General features: G+C 34.6%; 1 protein-coding gene across 2 annotated transcripts in view; it reads right to left on the minus strand.

Moving 5' to 3' along the window:
• Positions 1–23,126, minus strand: part of LOC149843336 (uncharacterized) — a 129,960-nt gene that overhangs the window by 85,810 nt on the left and 21,024 nt on the right. For both annotated transcript variants that reach the window (XM_089999725.1, XM_089999724.1), the window contains exons 2-9: positions 12,992–13,376; positions 12,044–12,160; positions 11,857–11,939; positions 6,656–6,802; positions 6,378–6,526; positions 6,157–6,287; positions 5,922–6,044; positions 5,691–5,764 (exon numbers count right to left, since the gene is read on the minus strand). In XM_089999725.1, the coding sequence (XP_089855851.1) occupies positions 5,691–5,764; positions 5,922–6,044; positions 6,157–6,287; positions 6,378–6,526; positions 6,656–6,802; positions 11,857–11,939; positions 12,044–12,160; positions 12,992–13,376 (1,209 nt within the window). The remainder of the gene's footprint in view (positions 1–5,690; positions 5,765–5,921; positions 6,045–6,156; positions 6,288–6,377; positions 6,527–6,655; positions 6,803–11,856; positions 11,940–12,043; positions 12,161–12,991; positions 13,377–23,126) is intronic.

Raw genomic sequence — 23,126 nt, forward strand, 5'->3', positions numbered from 1 at the left:
GGCAGGAGGGCCAGCCCCTGCCGAAAGCCACAAGGTGGCAGCAAAAAGGGGTGCTGCAGGGGCCACCGGTCCCCTGCCGGCACTCCGGCGAATCGCAGAGGGAGAAGGGGACGACAGGGGCCGCGTAGGCCACCTGTCGGGGCCCCGGTGACACATGGTGGCGGTGGGAGGCTGCGGCAGTGGCTGTGAGCCGCCTGCCGGCCTCCCGGCGAGGTGACAGGGAGGGGGTGAGGAAGAGAAGAGGGAGGAGAAAAAGGAGTACTAACCTGGGAGGCGGTGGCCGGCGTCGGCGACGTGCGAAGCAGGGAGGAGACCGACGTGGAGGGGGGGCGAGGGTTGCGAGAGGGAGGCGTGACCCCCCCCCTCGCCCTCCATCCTCTCTCTTAAAGGCGCAGGGGGCACCCGAATGGGGAAACCCTCGATGGGTTTCCCTATCCAGCCCAGAAACGAAGGGGGAGAAGGGGGGTTGCGGCGCCCGACTGCTCGGGTTTTTTGAAAACCCTAAAATAAAAGGGGGCCCGGGCCGGGTCCGGACCCGACCCGGCCCGGGTCCAAACCGATTTTTTTTTTATTTGGGGTTTTTACACATCAAGTGTTAATACATAAACCCATAAAAAGGATAAATATGACTTAAAGTCATAAGTTGAATATTATTGAAGAAATAGAAAGAAGAGGGTAAAAACCCTATACAATGGAGCATAAGCTCCTCCAAGGAGTAAGTGAATTACAAGGAGAAAACCCCTATTTATAATACAAGAGAGGAGCCACTTAGGGGGCTCCCAAAGGAGTCGTTGGGAGCCCCCAACGGTCACATTTGTGACCGTTGGGGGCTCCCCAACGACTCTTTGGGGAGCCTCCCTAGGTGGCGCAAACTACTAAAAAAGAGAAAAATAAAAGTAAAAATTACAAACATATTCCAAATGGAATATGCGTAAAACTGTGATATGACTAAACTACCCCTATGCCTATAAATAGAAAAATATATATTTTATATATATAATTAGGATAATACATATGCATATATACCATATATGAATATGTATTATCCTTTATATATATAAAATATATATAAGATTACATAGGTTGAATGATACATTTTAACACCCCCCCTCAAACTTTGTGTGGGGGAACGAAAAGATTGAAGAAAGCAGGAGGAAGACTCTCAAGGCTTCAAGAGTCTTCCGTACGAATGCCATTGCAAATGTCTTCCTCCAACGTCTTTAACGATGAGCACCTTCAATGATCTATCAAAGGTACTTCTTTTCCTCTTATCTTCAAGATCTTGTGGAACAACAACAAAGAAACAAGTAAAACATATCTTTGCACTTTACTCAATTGGAACATTTCTAACAAGCTCAATTGAAACCATATCGGATGTCACATCCGCAAACCAATGGTGCAAAAATATAACTTATGCATAGAAATTTGAAGCACATGATAGGATAATTATTTTAGCATAAAAAGTAAATTTAGAAAACCAAAGTTTCAAAATCATACATCATGTTAAAGAGTGAGCGGAAGCAAATTATGCGGAAATGAATTGCAAGAATGCATAATGCATTCATAAGGTCCAACATTGGACAAACATAACCTCATAATGGGGAATAACAAAATGGTCCACTAAGGGACACAACAACAAGCCTACGAAGAGGCATAAGCTATATAAGATTTATTGAATGAGGGCCTAAACGGTTATAATGAGCATATGCATGTAGTATCATGAAATGAATTAACACTTAAAAAAAATCATTAATGAACATGCTCCAAACATACTTTAGTCAAAATGAACACGGATGCAAATGTTCAAAAGCATGATGAATATAAACTTCAAGGGGCTTTAACATGCATAGATCAACAATAGAGTTTTTCACATCTTTAGGGAGAAGATCTATGTCAAACAAATGTCATATATAAGAAGCATGATTTGACTAAATATATTAAAGCATCCACTCAAGATTCAAAAATGAATATCATTTGAGACAAAAGACTCATTTTTCATATCAAATACAAAAGATGCCGAAAAACTGTAAGCACTTCATATATAGATTAAATACTAAAATATCAATTTGATTTAAAAGCATATCATAGATATGATTCACTTGTATCTAAAAACACAAGTTATGAATGAAATTTTTCAATTTTCAATAATAGTTCATCCACTACAAGCAACTACCTCATTAGTCCTCCAAAACCCGTAAATCAAGTGTATAAGCTACTAGATCAAGAATATAAATAAAATGTCATTAAAGGTCAAATGACACACACTAAGGTGTGTAAAAATACCTCTTGTCTACATATAATAATACTTGAAATGAGTGCATCAACGACAAGAACAAGAGAATACACGCCAACATGGACAAAAAACATCTCTTGTCTAAGTAAAAATACACTCAAGATCAAGTATGTTCAGCTACTAGAACAAGAGTATTAAGCCATCCATGGGCTAAAAACACAATACATCTCTTGTCTACATAAAATGGCACTTGAATTGAGTGAAAGAAGCCAACCATGGGCATACAACTCAGCGACTAGAACAAGGACACAAATGCCAACATGGACTAAAGATCACACACCATGGTGTGAATCAACGTGCCTTGTCTACATATAATAACACTCAAGACAAGTGTGTTCAGCTACTAGACCAAGAGAACAAAAGCCAACAAAGGGCTATCAACACACAAAGGTGTAATAAAATTCTTGTCTACATATGATGAGACTTAGATAAGAGTTATAAAAGGAGAAGACTTTTGAGGTAATAAAACTTGTAATGACAAACATATATATAAATCAAACCTTAAATCAATAGAACAATATTCTTCAAAAAGAATACCCATAAAAATAACATTTTGGAATAAACTATGTAAAAGTATCTTCAACAAGATACAACAACCGATAGAACAATATTCTTGAAAATAAATGTGTGAACATACGCACACCAAGAACATATGAAACACTTGTGCACAAAAGCACGAAATCACAAATGTGCAAATGCACTCATAATTTTCATAAACAATAAAAGGTTGGGCAATAATCCCTAAAACCTTGATTTTAATATACCTTAAAACATTTGAAGGTTTCAAACATCATATATCCATCACATTTATATATAAATAAGAGCATCCATAAGATCAATGGCCAACATCAAACTAGTGACACACTCATATACCAAATCATTTTAGAGTCCCAAGGTGCCCATAACTCACCTCAACCACCATCTATAATATGGTAAGTGGACAATCTAAAATGACATAACAACGAGTGACACACTCATAATTAGAGATCATATACCAAATCATTCTAGAGTCCCAAGGTGCACATAACTCACCTCAACCACCATCTATAATATGGCAATTTGGACAATCTAAAATGACATAACACAAGGTGCCCTTAACACACCTCAACAAACATCTCTAATATAAAAATAAGGCCAAAACAATGATGCATTAAAAAAACATGTGATTGACAAATATAAATGCCACAAAAAGGCAATAAACACTTTAGGAATTATTTTTCAAAGAAAAGAGGACCGATTAAAAATTGAATCAAAGGTCCAATATAATCAATCTCAATAATATGTTTTATAACAACAATTTTGCATAAACACGAATTATGCTTAATCTTCAAAAGAAGTCATTTATACAAAAAAGACTTATTATGCAACTAACACAATTATGAAATATTAAGCAACATCATGCATAAGAATCCATTTGGAATAATCAAAAAGTCAAAAACAAGCCTCAACTATGATAGATATAAAGTGCAATTAAATGCATACCAAATGATAATAGATGCACTTTTATGCAATGCAAGATTTTTAAATGACAATAATCTTGAATAAGCAAATAACAAACTTAGGCCAATATAGGCATTCATAAAGATGGTGAAGTTTGAAAATCTTATGAAATCCACTATTGTAACTTAAAAAATGATGCTCACAACCAATCTCAAAAGATCCACAAAGGGTTACAAGTATTAATGAATCTTTAAAGGATATTATGCAAGGGAAAAGATACTCAGAAACAATCTTCTCACAACAACCATGAAATCTTCATAAAAGAGCATATACTCACAAGAAGATTATAAGGACCAAAAGGCTCCTTAAAGAGAGCTCAAAACACACAAAATTCCCAAAGAAGGGGGAAACTCCACTAAAGTGAGAGAAATCCCAACAAAGAAGAATAATAGATTTGTTAAAAAACCTTATGATAAAGAAAGATTGTACTATGGCATAAATCTATAAAATTAAACATTTATTGAGGAAAAATTCAAAAACTCTTAAGTTTTATCAAAAAACATGACTTAATTCAACCGGAATTATATATATATAAAAAAAAACTTTCTTAATTAAATGTTGCTCATATAAAAAGGACACATTAGGTAAGTGAATCAAATCTTATTAAGGAATTTTTCATATATGCCAAGCATTTTTCAAAAAACTACATCTCACAAACATTTTAATCTTAACATATCTTTCTTTAAAGACTTACCATATATAAAAGGTATTCTTATAAACAAAGATAGGTTTAAAATATAAATTCAAGGCTCCAATGGTCATAAATCTTTACCGACCCATTAAGTTTTGAGCAATCATATATCTAATTTTTGCCAAACAAGTTATCATTTTAAAAATTTTCAAAGAAAAACATACGAAAAAGTATGTATATGAAAAAGATTCAATAGAGTATCAAGTAACTCAAATTTTTATAAAAAGACATAATGTTAAAGAGTACACATAAAAAAAGAACATATTAAATTCTTCATACGATACTTAAAGAAATAGAATGCATACCGAATAACTTTTAGAAAAGAGAGAAATGAATACTTCACCATTTTTCTTTAAAACTTTCTTGAATACCACGCTTCCCAATGCACCAAAGAGCAACTCGATCTCAACCTTGCTCTGATACCATGTTAGAAAGTGACTTTGAATATTTTAGGTTCGATAATGAACCCATACACATGCACATTAAGTGCGAATATACCCACTTAAGAAAACAACACAAGCACATCAAGTGCTAATACATAAACCCATAAAAGGGATAAATATGACTTAAAGTCATAAGTTGAATATTATTGAAGAAATAGAAAGAAGAGGGTAAAAACCCTATACAATGGAGCATAAGCTCCTCCAAGGAGTAAGTGAATTACAAGGGGAAAACCCCTATTTATAATACAAGAGAGGAGCCACTTAGGGGGCTCCCAAAGGAGTCGTTGGGAGCCCCCAACGGTCACATTTGTGACCGTTGGGGGCTCCCCAACGACTCTTTGGGGAGCCTCCCTAGGTGGCGCAAACCACTAAAAAAGAGAAAAATAAAAGTAAAAATTGCAAACATATTCCAAATGGAATATGCGTAAAACTGTGAAATGACTAAACTACCCCTATGCCTATAAATAGAAAAATATATATTTTATATATATAATTAGGATAATACATATGCATATATACCATATATGAATATGTATTATCCTTTATATATATAAAATATATATAAGATTACATAGGTTGAATGATACATTTTAACATACAGTACGGAATAGTGACATCAATTGGCCAAAATATTTTCATATCACAAATTCATGCCTTTAAAAGTAGGATAGATTTAAAGCATATATTCAATAATTACCAACTCAATATTCGACACATGTTAACATAAAATATAAACATGAAGCCTCAGTAAATAGTAACTTACCACATATGTGAACATTCAAAAGGTGGGCATGGAGGATTCATCTTATAACCACGATCTACAATAAGAAGAGCTATCTGCAAATAGAATCTTGCAACAAACAGCAAGAAGCAACCATCACAAGGGGGAGGTGGAGGTGGGAAAGGACAATAAACTTGAATGACACGAAAAGAAATAGCCCGGGTACAAGAAGATAAAGTTAGTAGAATTCTCATTTTCAAGAGATAAACCAACCTTGCAAGCCTTCTTACGGATTAGAAGACTAAAATTACTACTTTGGGTAACTTGGTGGAGGAGGAAATAGAGAAGATATCGGCGTTGCTTTTCATGTTCACCATCTTGCAAAGCCTCCAGCGACTGCATAGAAATATTCAAGGAAATTATTGAATGAACAAAAAATATGTCAAAAGTTCTAAATGAAGAAGAAAGAAATTGTGTAATATCAGACTATCAAAAGGGTCAAACTGACCTTTAGAAACGGGAGGAAAAGATCAAATATTTCTTTATGACTTTTCTCATTTCTGGTATGGAAACACTGACCCAACAATGTGTTGCGCATCACACTTGGAGAAAATGTTGTTTTCAACCAAAGTTTACAGCCTAAGCACAATGGATCCCCCAAACCACCATAGGCAAGGAATGAATAACTTAACAAGAAAATTAATGAAAAAAAGAACAAGCAAAGCTCACCAAGCATTTCAAAGAGCACACGCAGGCAGGTAACAGCATGTGTAAATTCCACTGTATCATCACTGATGTGATTAAGTACAATGCTGAGGAAAATGGGATATTGTTCCAATATGCCTTCTTCAAATGCTGGTGGCTCCAAGAACAAAAGCCTGTACAGGATCATGTCATATCAAAAAGATGCAATGCTGTGAAGAATGCTAGCATCAGGCAAATAAGGAGATATTTGATGCAAATCTTCACAACTACATCACCGGATTTTGTCTATCTTGTTCACTTACAGTGCTTTGACCCCAAGCCATATTGTTATACGCTCAAGCTGCAACCTTGGTCGTGGAGTGTTTAAAGTTGACCGCGAAATTTCAAACTCCAACATAGATATAAACTTCTTCAAAAGGGGCTGTAGTGGCTCTAAATCTGCCGCTTTCCTGGATTACAGTAATAAGCAGATAAATTTTGGAAATCATTACACTGGTAATACGTATCCTACAAAGAAAATGATGAAGGAACAATTCTCTACTAATAAAACTGAAATCTACCGATTTTACTGATCAAACAAGCACAACTGAGGATTTAAAAGAAAGAAGTAGACCAAGACAGATAGAAAGACAAACAAGTGGGCATTTCCAGTAGGACTTGATGAAACCAAATCTTACTTTAAGAGCAAGATATTAAAAAGATCGTGTCGCGAACTTGGTTGAGACTTGCGACTGAACTAGTGAACTTCCACTTACTAAACAACAAATATTCATCTCAAAATGATCTGGCAACCAACTCAGATTTAAGTGCATGACAATTAAAACAGTGACACAAAAGGAGATAGGATTTAATCCTCAACTTGACTGATACAAGCATTTTATGTATATACATATGAGATGTAGCCTAAAATGTTAGGATAATTTTAATAAAATGACATATCACCATCACAGAATTAAATGCATGATGGTTAAAAAGAATACTACCATGGTAGAGTTATTTAACAGATAAAGAAGAAATCTTACAGAAACAAGAACCTGCATCCATGTCTGAAAGCCTTCATGAAAAAAGTTAACGGAAAATGCTTGTCATTGGGAGGTAGAGAATGTGAACGCCAGCTCATTGTAATTGGATACTCTACATTGAAAGTTAATCCCTACCCATGTAAAAAAAAGATTTGCTTTTGGGTTGGACCCGGGTCCGGACCCGACCTGGATCCGAACCGGGTTAACACCCCCCCCCATGTGCTTTTATAAAGCAATAGAGGGGTTAGGGTTTTCTCATTTGAGAAAATCCTCCCCACCTCCGCTGCCTGCCGGGTCTCCCCTCCCGTCCGACCTCCGGCTACCGCTGCCCCCGATCTGGCAGCTCGTCGGAGCCCTACGTCGGGCGACCGACCCCGTCCGGCCACCTCACCTCCCACCTCCCTCTTGGTTTCTCTCCCTCTGTCGCCCTCTTCCTCCCTGTGTCTGGCAGACACCTCCGGCGAACCCACCTCCCGTCTACCACCCAGCGTCCCCCCTGCCCGCCTCTCTCTGCCTTCAGCCTCTCTGGCAAGCCTCCGAAACCCCCATCTAGCCACCTTTGCCTAGCTCGCCCTCTTCTTCACTTCCGCTCATTTTCCGACCACCCGACATCGGCACAAAGGACAATATATATGTATACGTATATTTATACATGTATGCATTTAACTCAATGACACAGTTCTGCGATCCTTATCCTTTTATTTTCTTATCCTTATTGCTTTATGTCGCCATCGTGCTTAATGTGCCTAGGCTTTTCTTTCTGCATTTACTTTCTTGTCTTTTATTGCTTTCTGTTGCCGCCGCGCTTTTTGTGCATAGGCGCTTTTTGCATTTAATTCATGTATTTACATTCTTGTCTTTATTTGTTTTTACCTTCCTGATTTACTGATTTACTGTTTTTTGTTGTCGTTGTGCTTTTTGTGCAGAAGCTTGCTTTCGCACTTACTTTTTGCATGTATTGTATTGTCTCTTACTTTATTGTCGCGCTTTGCGCATATGTTTTGCTTTTGCATGTGGTTTTGTTCTTACCTCGTTGTCGCGCTTTGCGCACAGGCTTTGCTCTTGCATTTTACTAGCTTACACTTTTGGTTTAATCGAGGTACGACTTCGTACCTCGTGAGTCACCTTACGCACTTGCTTAGCCAAGGGGCGAAATCGTACCTTGGGCATTGCTTACGAGTCTTACGCTCGATATACAGTTTCGAGCATTGTGTCTTGCTTCTCGTTTTGTCGTTGCATTGTTATGTGCACGGGCTTAGCACTTTGTTGGCTTGCACTCACTTAAGTGCAACTTCGAGTGTATACTGTGTCACACATTTGTTTTAAAAGTCATGACTTACACTTATGCATTGCGGTTCTCTAAAAAGATGATTTTTAGGCGTAAACCCAATTACGAAATGCATAGTTTTACAAAGCAGATTTTGAAAGTCTTTTGCAAGACAGCGGCTAGCTTTCCCAAATCAATGTATTTGGTAGAGGTGTTTTACAACTTCGGTTCGTGTATCCGTTACGACTCAGATAAACCTGATTAGGGATACGAACTTGTGTTTTGGGGTGATCCCTTTGAAAAACTCTTAACCTGTTTATCAAGACCAATATTGCGAGGTATGCCGAGCATACAGATATTGAGACCCGTGGCGATCTCACCTTGTGCGAGTTGCACAAGTGTTGTACTCACTGTTTGAATGATAAATCATGATCAAAATAAGATACTTGCTACATCACTTACTTTGCGTGATTATGTTATTGGATTTTCTTTGAGAAATTCATGCCCCTCTCTTCGTAGCCGTACTTGTTGGCACGTATGATATGTTTAGACTACGAGTAGTAGGATGAGAGGTCTGTAATAACCTCAAAACGTGGTTTTGGCACATTTTTGTAATTATGTAATGTTGATATTCACCTAATAGTCAAGAGGCTCGTGACGGTCTAAAGAACCAGAGCATGACAAGTTTGAACTTGAATGGTTACACCATGTATTTTTGGCAAAACAATGTTGTGGAGATTTCTTTGGAGAAATCCTGACCCCTCTCGTCGTAGTTGTACTTTTGAGCAGGTATGTTGCATACTACAATGAGTAGGATGAGAGGTCTGTAGTAACCTCGAAGCGTGCAATGAAACATTGTTAAAATGTCAAAATGATGACGATGTGACTTCACAGGCAACATGCTCGAGTGGGTCTAATGGACCAGAGCATGTAGAACTGGGTGGTGGTTAAAAAACCTTTGTCGTGCACGTTCGCCACGTTTAATAAAGAGAGAGGATGGATGATATAAAAACTCAGATGGGCAGGCCATTAATGGCTATTATGGGCAAAAGACTCAGCTTCCTCAGTCATCGGAGTTAGAGGAAATGGGTTACAAAAGGTACCTTCAGACACTTCTGCAGAAGTTGAATGCATCCTTTGAACAAGTGGCCTTTGGAGAATCCTTCCTTGGTCACTGACCGTCCTCTTAGGAGCGGACTCAGTCAGCTATCCAGGTTATCAAAAATACATAGCATAATAAACCCCCGGATCAGTCTCGGTTGTTTCTACATTTCACGTTTGTGCGTACTCGCAGGCCAACTAATATTGAAACAATAAATATCTTATTCACAGTACTTGTTGGTTCGAGTCTCTTATAACTAATGTAACTGCTTACAGCTCGTAATCTACGAATTGTTTACAACTAGGACTAATGTAACTGCTTGGCTTACAAGCAGTTTATATCTTATGATTAAATGAAATGCATGTGGTACAATTGCTTATAGTTGGTGGTTTACGAACTGTTTACACCCTATGATCAATAGAATTGTTTGTTATGCAAATGCTTACAACTCGTAATCTACGAACTGTTTACATCTTACGACTAATGTAACTCCTTGTCTTATAAACTGCTTACAGCTTGTAATTAATATAATTGTTGTTGTGTGACTGCTTACAACTTAAATCGGGTGATTTATAAAAGTACTTTTTATGCATCTTATGGTTAATGTATCTACTTGACGAGAAATTGTGTATACCCTGTGATAGTTACTAGCTCACTTGATTTCACAATTATTTGCTTAGTTGCTTAACTCAATTCCTCATATTAGAGACACATGTTCATTTGGATAATTTGTTGTTCATGCAAGAGGCGGCTTACTTGCTTAAATAAATCAATCGATCATGCTTGTTCCAGAGTAATGCACATTGATTATTGCTTATTTCAGTTCCACATTGTCTCACTTGTGCACGTACCATTTTTTCACGAAACTAACCCATTTTATGGGCAGGTGATGTTTCGGACTGCGATAGCACGATGGCGTGATGAAATCAAGATGAGACTTTTTCCCTGACATTTCGCTCTTGAGGATATTTTGATAAATTTGCATAAAGGTTTTCTTGAAAAATCCCTCCTTTGTACAAGCCTTAAACTGTTAAAAATTATATTTTCATAATATATTTGGTTTCTTAAATGTACTGAGTTCTAAATCTGTTTGTGAAAGAAAGTTTGTGTTGTAATGCATCCAAGGTCTATTGACTTGCTATTTCAAACATCATTTTCCGCTGAATTACTATTTAAAAACTCTGAAAAACGAATGATCACAAAGTTTTCAAAGATACAAGTCCTGGATTTTAGGGCGTTACAACCCACGACCTAGTTCAAATGATCCTAGTCCAATGTGCAGGATCTTTGGGCCCTAGAAACCCATGACAGAGAACTCGGTGACTATAGGCTATCTGATATGCACAACTGTGCAATAAAAGGCAATGGATAAGGTTGCTACAAAAGCATAATTATGTACTACATGCACACGCAACAATAGCATTCTCATATAGATCAAGAACCAAAAAATCATGTAAAAGTATTCCTCACTAGCAGCACTTTGCAGCAGAAAAGAGACCCGATCAGTCAACAGTGATGCACAATATTTGGTTAGTTTGTGCAACTTTAACTATGAACCAATGGAGAAGTAGAACTCACGGAATGGAGCCTATGTGGACAGAACATGAAGAACAATAGCACATTCCCACTATTCATAGAACCAAATGAAGCAATTTGAAACTTCCAGCAAAATCAGAAGAAACGATCTCAAAAGTAATACAACATTCAGCAAAGCCAAATTAACAAATTAAGCTTCAGTTTGAAGCAATATGTTTATGTTTCTGCCTACATTACAACAGAACAAACTAAAGTGGTACTGCATTCAGCAAATCAAGTATCCTGCTTCAGTGTGAGGGTATATGTTTAAGTCTTGGCCAAGTTTATAAAAAAAACAGAGAGAGAGAGAGAGATAAAAGGCGCAGTATCATAACAGGCAATAGGCTTTCTTCTCATTACCATCACACATGAAAATTTATAAAAAGATAAAAGATCAAAAGAAAAAACTACAACCATGGTAGTTACAATGATTCAACAGTGATGTTCATGAGAAAATTACATTCTATAAACAGCTACAAGATGAAACAAGTCTGACATCAAATTATTTAAAGGGAGAGAGAGGGAGGGAAGTGGTACCTCAACTTCCCCATTCCTCCAGCAAGACGTAGACCAATTGATCGAACCTTCTCATTCTTAAAAAAAAGAAGGGCATAGACTCCCTAAAGAAGGTAGTTTCAAGGAAATATAAGAATAACACAAATTATATACATACAAAGAAAAAAGAACAGCAGTCACACAGCATGGCTTGAATTGAGAGTAATACTGGATACTGTTGATTCCCGGCCAAAGTTAGTTCATGGGAGTTATCAACTGCTTCTATAAAGGGTATAAACTCATTAACCAATGACTGGTCATCAAGCAATGTTGGAAACATCAACACCTGTAGGCAATCAAGACACTTAAATGAGCTACATAACTTACATATGGATCTGTAAACCAATTTTTCAATGGAAGATTAATTCACATGGAATACAATTACAAAATGATGAGGAGAAAGGACCTTCCAACATGCTGAAAACTAATGGAAATGTCATTATACACATAAATTCAGTTGCATAGTTATGACCAAGCCTCACCGGTATGCAAAACCTCCAAATACACTCACATCAGCAAAACAGAGAAAAAGTAGAGAAAAAGTTGATTTCTGAAAACCAAAAATTATATATTTATTTATTTTTATATTTTGTTTATATTTATATATTTATATTTATATATAACCAAAAGTCAAAATGGCAAAGTAAAATGTTAAAAGTCAACAACAGCAGACGTGGCAATTTCTCTGGAAATTAAAAAAAAGGCTCCTCACCAATGAATTTCCAGAAAATCTCAACTAGTAAGAATAAAAAGGCTCAAGCAACGCCTTCTTACAGCAACTCTAAAAAAAAGGAAGAAAATATGGAAGAAGAGAAAATACAAGCAATTATGAGTTTATATCAGAAAATAAATTTTGAAATATATAACATGGTCAGCATGGTAAATCATGGCCATGTCTTTTCATATCTGCAGGTAAGTGTGTTTGCCTTGATCATAAGTGTTGACCAAAGAAACAACCCAATCTTATTGACATACAATAAAGACCAAATCCCACAGTAGAAGTCAATAGAACTAGCAGTTCATTCAGAAAAAGAACAACAAAACTAAGCAATAGCAGAAAGAAAATTGTTGGAATATGTCATCAAATGACAGCTAAGTGAGGGGAGAAGAAACATACTTCAAACAACATACTGATGACTTCATCATTGTAATCTGACAGGCTGCCCTTGGCTGCCGCTATCTTTTTGTTGATCAGCTTAAGCTGCTCTGTTACCCTTTCTTCATTGAGGGTTTGCAACACATTAAGGAGAGGGCTAATAGTATCCGACTCAAATTCAACACTATACACCTTCTGGGCCTCATGGTGCTGAGAAATGCAATGTGTGCATATCCTTAATTCCCGAGAAATTCTATTCCACAAAAGTTTGAGGGGTGAGGCCTGATACCCATCTTTGTAGTAACTGTGAAAGGTTTCGACAAGAGGCCCCATTAATTCTGAGTAGCCACACCAAATATGCATTGCATCTGGCAACTGAATAAGAAACCTGAAAGTATCAGAAAACCTGCAGCAAGCATGAAAATCCAGACACCAGTCAGTTGTAAGCTTGATACATTAGCATCTCTCATTATATTACTTCACAAGAAAGAAATTACCTGAAGTGACAAGCTTTATAACAAACATATAAATTAGTTGACGCAATTCCTGAAAACACAAAATCATGCCTATACTACTTGATTCAGATGAGCATCTAAAAGGGCCCATACAATTATCAAGAACACTCATTAGGTCAGATCATATTTGAAACAAATCATATATGATTCCTAGCCGAATGCTCTACTAGCTCACTATCAAATGCAAGATTTAGATTCCCTTTATCATGGCTCTCTTATCAAGATATGTGGCCATTTACACCAGTGAGGGAGGTTCACCTAGCTTCGCTTGGAGACTTTGGTTGGAGAAAAATTAAATGTCTTGTGGATGAAATCACTTCTTCACAACTTCCTGATATAATTTGTCAAGTCGATGAATTGAAACATGTTTCACAACTTTAACAAAATGAAGACCAAGAACAAAAGAAGAGCCTCATTCTTAATTTGTGAAGTAGCCATTTTCAATTACTTTCTTTGTTGTTAAGACCGGACAAAATATCTTTGGCTTCTTGTGTAGGCCATTTTCTCTTCATTTCCCTTGACATCACACAATCCGAAAAGGCAGTTAGTGGTTACTTAGGTGACCATGCACTAAATAGGCCTGTTATTCATGTTCTTCTAGCAACTTATACACATCCAGTAGATGTAATCTCACAAGATATACATTATGTAACCACCAAATGAAACTCCCCTTCACCATCAAATGAATGTAGGACCTCCAAGAACCTTGTTTAGAGATTAGACAAGCTAGATACATCTATTCTGTGCAAATTCAAAAATCCATGCACTATTTTCTTTGGACACCAACAAAAAACTAAACCTAAGTTACAATAATCCAACCATCAAAACAATGTTAAGTTATATGTATAATTTCATATATATATATATATATATATATATATATATTCAAGATATATGTATATATAACTATAATTAATAATGTAATTTATGTTGCCCACCAGGGGGATTTTGGTCATTTTGTACATGTTAGAAAATAGGTTTCCCTTTATTCTTCTTCTTTTAATTTTTTGTATTTTATCTCATTATGCAAGGGCATTCTTGTAAAATGCCTTCTTATAGTCGTTGGGAGCCTCCCAACGTCTATTTGGAGGCTCCTTCTTGGCCTCTTCTTGTCTATAAATAAGGGTGTAAGGCTCCTTGTATTTGTAAGTGTCCTTGAAGCTTCTTGATGAATAAATTCATTATTTTTAAGTGTTGTCTCGCTTTTGATATTGCATGCAATCTTGTGCTTGAGTAAGGCTTAGTGCTTTTTGGATTGTTCCATAGTGGACTTGTGCATGTGAACTTTGTGATTGTGTTCTTCATAAGCCCTTAGCGGTTTTTGTGCTTTGGACCATTTGTGGATGTGATTTGTGCATCTTGAGAGAGGTGTGTGAAAACTCCTTGTTTCATTACATGATATCAAAGCGAGGGTGTTCTTTGACCTTTGAAGTGTGATCATCACGTGATCGTGGTACCCATGTGATTGTGGTGCCCAAGAGGTTGTATTGTCCACATCTTTCTCTCTCTTTTATAATCTTTCAAGTTAAATAGAGCTGCATGATATGGGCTTCGATATGTATTCTAAAAATCCTTATATATATGACTATTTTTTAGTTCTCCCTCTTTAAAAAGGTATTTATGTATTTTTGAAAATTTTGTTTAAAATATTATGGTTATTTCTTAATCATGTAAAATGTGTTTTCTTTAAAATTAAATTGGAACTAGTGTTTGTGTTTTGATATTAACTCATAAGTAGCATATTGTTGAGCTCTTTATGATAAATCCTCCATTTTTTACTTTTCTACAAAAATATATATTTTCTATGCTCTTGTGTATATCCATTAGTAAATTTGTATATGTGTTCATTCAAAATATTTTGTTTTTTTTTTTGAAAAATTTTGAACACATTGTAATTTTATGCATATGTCCAGGCTTGTTCTTTGAAATCTATGTAGAGTTTTTTTTTAAATGAGTTAATGCTTCTTGCATACTTGTTTCTTCAATAAAAGATTTTATCTTTTGTGTATGCCCTTAGTGGTACTTGTGATTGTTCTCTTTGTAGCATTTGTGATTGTGTCCTTGTTGACACTTGTGATTGTCTCCTTGTTGACACTTGTGCCTGTGTATTGCACTTCTTGCATAGTCTTGATCAATAAAATCCTATTTCTATTCTGTGTGTTTGCCCCTTTAGTGGGTGTTTGTGTGTGAGCCCATTTTTTGACTTGTAAATGTTCTTTTGGTACTTTGGTGGAACTTTTTGAGTGTTCACTTTGTTGTTTTGGTAAATATCTTTTAGAGGACCTTGTTTTCTTTCATTGGTGAACATCTTTGGAGATTTTCATTTCCTTGTGTTTTAATTTAAAATATTTTTTAGGTATATTAATGTCTTTATGATTATTTGTGCATATTTCTATAATATATTAAAATTTATATTCTAAATATGTGGTTTCTTAAAGACTAACTACTATAATTATATGTTTTTTATGTCTCTTCTTTTTGTTGAACAAATGAAATTTTCACCTTGAGCCTTTTATGGGTGCCCTTTTGTGGGCTTTGTTGGTGTGCCCCTAATGGAAACTAATTTTCTTGATTAACAGTTCTTGTCCTTTATAAAATATTAAATATTATAGTGGACTTTACGTGGCCTTAAAGTTATTAAATTATTGAATATGCATGAACTTTTAATCTCTTTGCGAGTATCCATGATTGATTGTGCTTGGGTATGCTCTTGGTCTTGAGTATGGTTCGTTAAGAATCTTTGTAAGTTTTGAACCCCCTTTTATGTTGTATACTATTGTTGTCTCCTAATAGACTTATAATTTAGATTGAGCTATCTCTCTATATAGCTTGTTTATATTGGCAATACTCATTCTTCATTGTTATTGATGTAACCTTGATTGTCTTTACTTACAAGGTTTATGAAAAATTATAAATTAATATCTTGTATGCATATGATTGCACAAATCTTTACAAGGTTTTTACCTAGCTTTATTGGACTTGATTTGAAACTTGCTTTTTCAAATCAGATATTTGATATGAACTCACCTATTTGGAAATTGAATTATGTGAGTATGTATTGCCTTTTGTGGCAATTGGATTGCCATCACAGAATTTTATATGATGCATCATTCTATTGGCCTTGTTATTTGTTCAGAGATGTTTGTTAGGGTGAGTTGTGTGCACCTCGTTTTATGTCAGTTTAGATTGTCAATTTGTGGTTTAGCTCTAACTAACGGTTAATTGATCTCTGGATTTATGAGTATCACTCATTTGTTGATTGACCATTGTTACTATTATGGATGCTTATAACTCTATTATCTGTGATGGCAATCTATTGTTTGAAACCATGGTGTTTTCAAATGATATTTTTTTGTGACATTAGTGTGCTTCAATTACAAGCTTTCTTACTTCGAGTGACTTCTCATTTTTATGCATTTTATCTAAGTGTCAGTATATATAGACAAGAGTTGTTTGTTCATACTTTCATGTATGATTTTAGACCATTGTTGGAATTGTGATTATGCTCTTGTTCTAATCGCTGATACACTTGTTTTAATTGTCATTATATGTAGACAAGAGATGTTTATACACACCTTCGTGTGTGTCTTTGGACCTTTACTGACTTTATGATTATGTTCCTGCTGTAGTCGTTGATACACTTGTTTTGAGTGTCATTATATGTAGACAAGAGATGTTTATACACACCTTTGTGTGTGTCTTTCGCACTTTGGCACTTTGGTGTCTTTATGTTTATGTTCTTATTCCAGTCGCCGATACACTTGATTTTGAGGATTGGAGGTCTATTGAGGTGATTATTTGTGATGGTCAAACTATTGTTGAGATTTACAAACATCATTCGTTGTATTATATGAGATTTTTTAAATCTCTCTACAAAATTTCTGAATTTTTACTACTCATTTATCCTTATATGGAAATTGGAAAATGGTTATTGAAATATTTTCTATGTATTTTGCATTAAATATGCTTTAATTGCATGATTAGGGACACTTTAATTTGATGATAGGTTGACTTGTGTGTTTTGCATATATATTACTATTTTAAAATATTATTTCATGAGATTTGTGGAATTTTAAATTTCTTATATGTTATTTTCTTTTAGAAAAGTTGTTATTGGTCCATAAGTGACTCATTGGCTCTAAACTATTGCACGATTCATTCATATACGCATTAGTTGTATAATTAATATTGCTTCTAAAACTTAATGTTTGATTGATCCATGTTTGTCGAATTTGTCTTATCTTAACCTTTATTGAATGATTTTAATTATTTCTTATATCTTTCGCTATGTAAAAATGACTTGTTCTCAAAAGAAAACCTATTTATGAGTCAAATAATTTTATGATTTAAACACATTTTTGTGAGTCATTTATTCATGGTATTAAAATTACTCGACAAATCATATTTCATGTCTTGCATGCATTAATGTGCTTTTCTTGATAAATATGTGTTGATTATCCTAAAGTTAACTTTTTTATTTGTTCGATGTTTCTTGAGTTTTTCACATCTTATGCATGACTCTGAAGTTTTCTTAGTAGGTTTTACTTTCTCATTTCGAAGTATTCGGGCATTGTGCAAATTTTCATAAATGTTTTCATGAATGTTTAAAGTGATTAATGATTTATGATCATGCCTCCTTCCATAATATCAATATATTTTGAACAAATAATCTTTTAAAATGTTCTTTGTTTTTGGGATATATATGATCCTTTGTATAGTTGGGATATTTGGTTTGTTGAGTGAGGTGTGTTAGTTTAAATTTTTATTTTTTAATATGGCAATCAATTCAAATTATGCACTCCCAACCTCTTACTTATGTCAAGAGAGCTACTCGTGTTGTGTGTTCTCCTCGAAACACAAATTCGCGTGTTCCGGTGTGTACGGAGGAATATCTTGGGACCCGCAATAATTCATATGCCAATGTTGCCCACGATGACTTTATAATAGAATAACATATAAAAAAAGGTAGATATGCTTTTGACGAAAATGTCCTCCTGTAACATAGATATGCGTTGGACGAAAATGTCCTCCCACTCCTCGTAAATAGATTTGCATGTTCCGCCTTTGTTTTTAGCTTGTGTTACAACACATGGCCGCCTTCTCGTTCCTGCCTTGTGTTAGAAAACATTCCCAGGTTCGTTCCTACCTCGTCAAGATAACTATAAATCGAACGACTGGTTCGATCATTGGTGGGCGTCATAGAGGGATTTGTTGGTCATCATTTTTTACAGTCATCTCTTCTTCATTATTTTCGTTAGGCAGTATGGAAAAAAGCAATGACGCACAAACATTTCAACAAGTGTCGTTAAAGCGTGATGAGTACTTTTCCATGTCATCATGCTATTGTTGAAAAACATATATCGTCGTGAGTGTCATTAAGGCGTTGTTTTGTTATTGCAAGTAGATTTTATCGTTTCGACGGTTGGAAACTTGAAGATATTTGTAAGACGCAGGGACCTGTTGACAAGAATGCTTGGTTACAAATGCGAGCAAGGGCCTCTACCCCATCCGGTATCATTCATTCACTCAGTATATACAATGTAACGCAAATCACGATTGTAGTAACACGTATATCGATTTATGAGATATTGTTTTGTTTATTAATATCGATTTGTAATATATTATGCTAAATTGTCGTATATCAATTTATAAGATATTATGTGTTTTCTAGTGTCGATTTGTAAGATATTGTTTTGTTTGTTGATATCGATTTATAATATATTATGCTAAATTGCCATATATTGATTTATAAGATATTATGTGTTTTCTATTGTCGATTTGTGAGATATTGTTTTGTCTATTAATATCGATTTGTAATATATTATGTTGAATAGTCGTATATCGATTTGTAAGATATTATGTGTTTTCTAGTGTCGATTTGTGAGATATTGTTTTGTTTGTTAATATCGATTTATAATATATTATGTTGAATTGTCGTATATCGATTTGTAAGATATTATGTGTTTTCTATTGTCGATTTGTGAGATATTGTTTTGTTTGTTAATATCGATTTGTAAGATATTATGTTGAATTATCGTATATCGATTTGTAAGATATTATGTGTTTTCTAGTGTCGATATGTGAGATATTGTTTTGTTTGTTACTATCGATTTATAATATATTTTGCTGAATTGCCGTATATCGATTTGTAAGATATTATGTTGAATTGTCGTATACCGATTTGTAATATATTATGCTGAATTGTCGTATATCGATTTGTAAGATATTATGTGTTTTCTAGTGTCGATTTGTGAGATATGGTTTTGTTTATTAATATCGATTTGTAAGCTATTATGTTGAATCTTTAATAATGTGATTCATTCAATTGTTTCTTTGACTTGCTTAACTAATCGGTAGTCGTTGTTATATGCATCTTGAATAAATCGTAGTAAACGTATGCGTTGGCTAACGCAAATTGACATTTTGCTCATGACAGTGTTGAGCATATCAACGAGGTGCAGTGAAGATGATATATCTCAATCATTAAGAAGTCATGGAGCAACGGACATTCATACTATCGACGTACCTGAAAAATTGAATATGTGCACTAATGATGCACATGATAAGAAGGGTGCAGGCATTGGATTCACTCTTGACTTGAATATTCCAGCAGACGAAATGCAATTCGATAATGAGGTAGACGATCATGAGAGTGCACTTGACAAAGGTACAGGCACCTCAAGTCTACATGATAGTACACTTGACTTTGTTCCCGTAGAGAGAATGCAGTTTAATAATGAGGAAGCTGCATACAAAGTTTACAATGATTATGCCTCAAAACTTGGCTTCAGTATTAGAAGGTATTCTTGGGCAAAAAATACACAGGGTGTCGTGGTGAGAAAGGCATATGTTTGTTATAAGCAAGGTGTGATCATTGCAAAAATTTTCTTTTTGTTTATCTCTTTCCTTCTTTTTTCCCTTTCTAACCTATATTCCATTTTTTAAGGAAAATAAAAGATAGAAAAGAAGAGAAAATGAGAAAAGAAAAGAAAGAGAGAGGAACTCTTTTGCAAAGGTCTCACTTGAACTTAATTTTGAAAAGATTTTGAAAATTATTCGCCTCAATTTTTGAAATATTCGCGGGAAAATGGAGAGACGGGATTCGCTTGTCGGTACGAGGTTCGACCGTTCCTGACGCCTTTACCAGGGGTAATCGAACCAAGGATCGAATTTATGCCTTTTGCTTTGCCTAAATATTATTTAAGAATTTATTCTAAGTCAAAAAATGCAGAAAGAATCATGCTTGTGAAATGCAAATGCAAGGATGTATGCTTTTGAGAAAAATAATTTAGAAATTTTCGGATTTTCCAAGTGATTCTGAAATAAATTTGATAATGGAGTGAAGAAATGATTCAAAGGTTTGAATTTGGTTTGAAAAAGTTAGATCTTGAATCTAACTTAGAATTTAAAATAGATCTGAAAGAAGAGACTTGAAATCCCAAGTCTTGGAATAATCAGAGTTGGAAAAAGGATTTTGATTTGAAAAAATAAGGAGGGAAGGAGATTTTTGGAACTTGAGATAGAATTTTTGAAGTAAAAATGAATTTTCAAAGTTAGAATGAACTTTGAATTTGAGTTTGAATCTAGAATTTGAATTCGAGATGAAATTTTAAAAGGGAATTGAATTCCATATTTAAAGTCTGAAATTAGAATGGATCTTGAATCTAGGTGGAATTTGAAAGCAGAATTGGATTTAGAATCTGGATTTCAGGATGGATTTGAATCCAAAATCTGAAATCCTAAATGGAATTGGATCCGAAGTCTGGAATCCAAGATAGTTTTGAATCTGAAATCTGGAATCCTAAATGGAATTGGATCCGAAGTCAGGAATCCAAGATGGAGTTGAACCCGAAATCTGAAATCCTAAATGGAATTAGATCCAAAGTCTGGAATCCTAAATGGAATTGGATCCGAAGTCAGGAATCCAAGATGGAGTTGAACCCGAAATTCGAAATCTTAAATGGAATTGGATCTGAAGTTTGGAATCCAAGATAGAGTCGAATCTAAAATCTGGAATCCTGAATGGGATTGGATTTGAAAATCTGGATCCAAGATAGAATTGAATTCTAAATCTAGAATCCGAGATAGAATTGGTTTTTGGAAATCCAAATGGGACTTTAAAGATAGATCTGGATTTTGGAAATCCAGATTTGGATTTTAAAAGAGGGCTTTAAACTTAGGAAAAATCAGATTTTGAGATTCAGAATCAATCTCAAAACCTTGATTTTGAATTGAGAATCAAGACTCAGTCTCTAGATAGAACTTTGAAAATTTTGAAAAATAAAGAATAAACTTGATTTTAAACTTGAATCTTGAAATCAGGAGATGAATCTGAAAATTCTAAAGTTTAATTTGAAAATACGATTTGAAATACTGAATTGAATCTGAAATTGAATCCTGAAAAATGAAAATGAATTTGAATTTTCAAAGTTGAATTAAACTTTGAAATTGGATTCGAATTGGAATTTTAAATTTTGAATATAGAAGTGAGTTCGAATTCTCAAAGTCAAATTGGACTTTGAAGTTGAATTTTGAAATGAGATAGAATTGGGAAGATGAGTTTGAAAATAAGATTTGATTTGAGAAATGAATAAGGTATTTGAAGAATTATCTCGAAATCACTTGGATTTTAAAATAATACGAAAAAGAATTTTGCAAATATGATGTAATTCTATCCTAAATGATGAATGAATTAAAAGAATTTGAAACTGGGTTTTGAAAAGCATATTTCATTCTTTAAATGAATTGAAATAAGATTGAAGATATAATACATTTCTGACTATGGTCATAAAATGTATTATATAATAATCATATTTAAATTCAAGTGAAGAATAAAACACATTTTGGTGTCTTTACAGAGTTTAAAATGAAATTAACTCTTAATATATCCTGGCTATGGCCATTAATATATATTTTGAGTTAATTTTAAATTAAACTTTGATAAAGGAAGAAAATATTTTAGAAAAAATATGATGATTTTTGAAAAAGGCCCAGTGTGGATCCAATGTTATTCCATAAAAGATAAAAATCCTAAGCATTGTCCATATTTTGACTATGGCCATCAATGTGGGTCATTTGCTTAGGATTAATTACCTCTTATTAGAATGGTGCACGTGTCATTCGTGTTTCACCACTGTGGATTTTTTTTTTTAAATAAAAGAGAAAATTGATATGAAACAAGCATTTCTATGAAAAATGTATGCTCATATATTCTAATCTAGAACTGGAAATTTAAATATTCTCATTAGTATCCAACTATTGCAACTTGAATTGAATTTGAAATTAAAATCTCTAATCTAAAAAAGAGATCAACATTTTATATGTATCTCCTGCAAAAATCAAGTTAGCATAGGGTAAAAGATGCATATGGAAGGAAATTTGCAAAAAAAACATTATATTGAATTTAAAATGCAAACGGTAAAGGGTTCATGCTTATGCCTACGTATTATGCATGTGAGGATGCCTATGTGATGTAATGCATGTATTCAAAGAATGCCTATGGATATGCATGTGTAAGGCTAATCATAAGTGGGTTATGCTATATGAGAATGTTGATGCATGATGCATCATATAAACAATGAGAAAGGAACTGCTGTAGATGGGAAGTAACATATATGTATATTATATATTACATAGATGCT

The sequence above is a fragment of the Nuphar pumila genome, chromosome 3 (assembly GCF_984573655.1).
Source record: "Nuphar pumila chromosome 3, dmNupPumi1.hap1.1, whole genome shotgun sequence".
Lineage (NCBI taxonomy): Eukaryota > Viridiplantae > Streptophyta > Magnoliopsida > Nymphaeales > Nymphaeaceae > Nuphar > Nuphar pumila.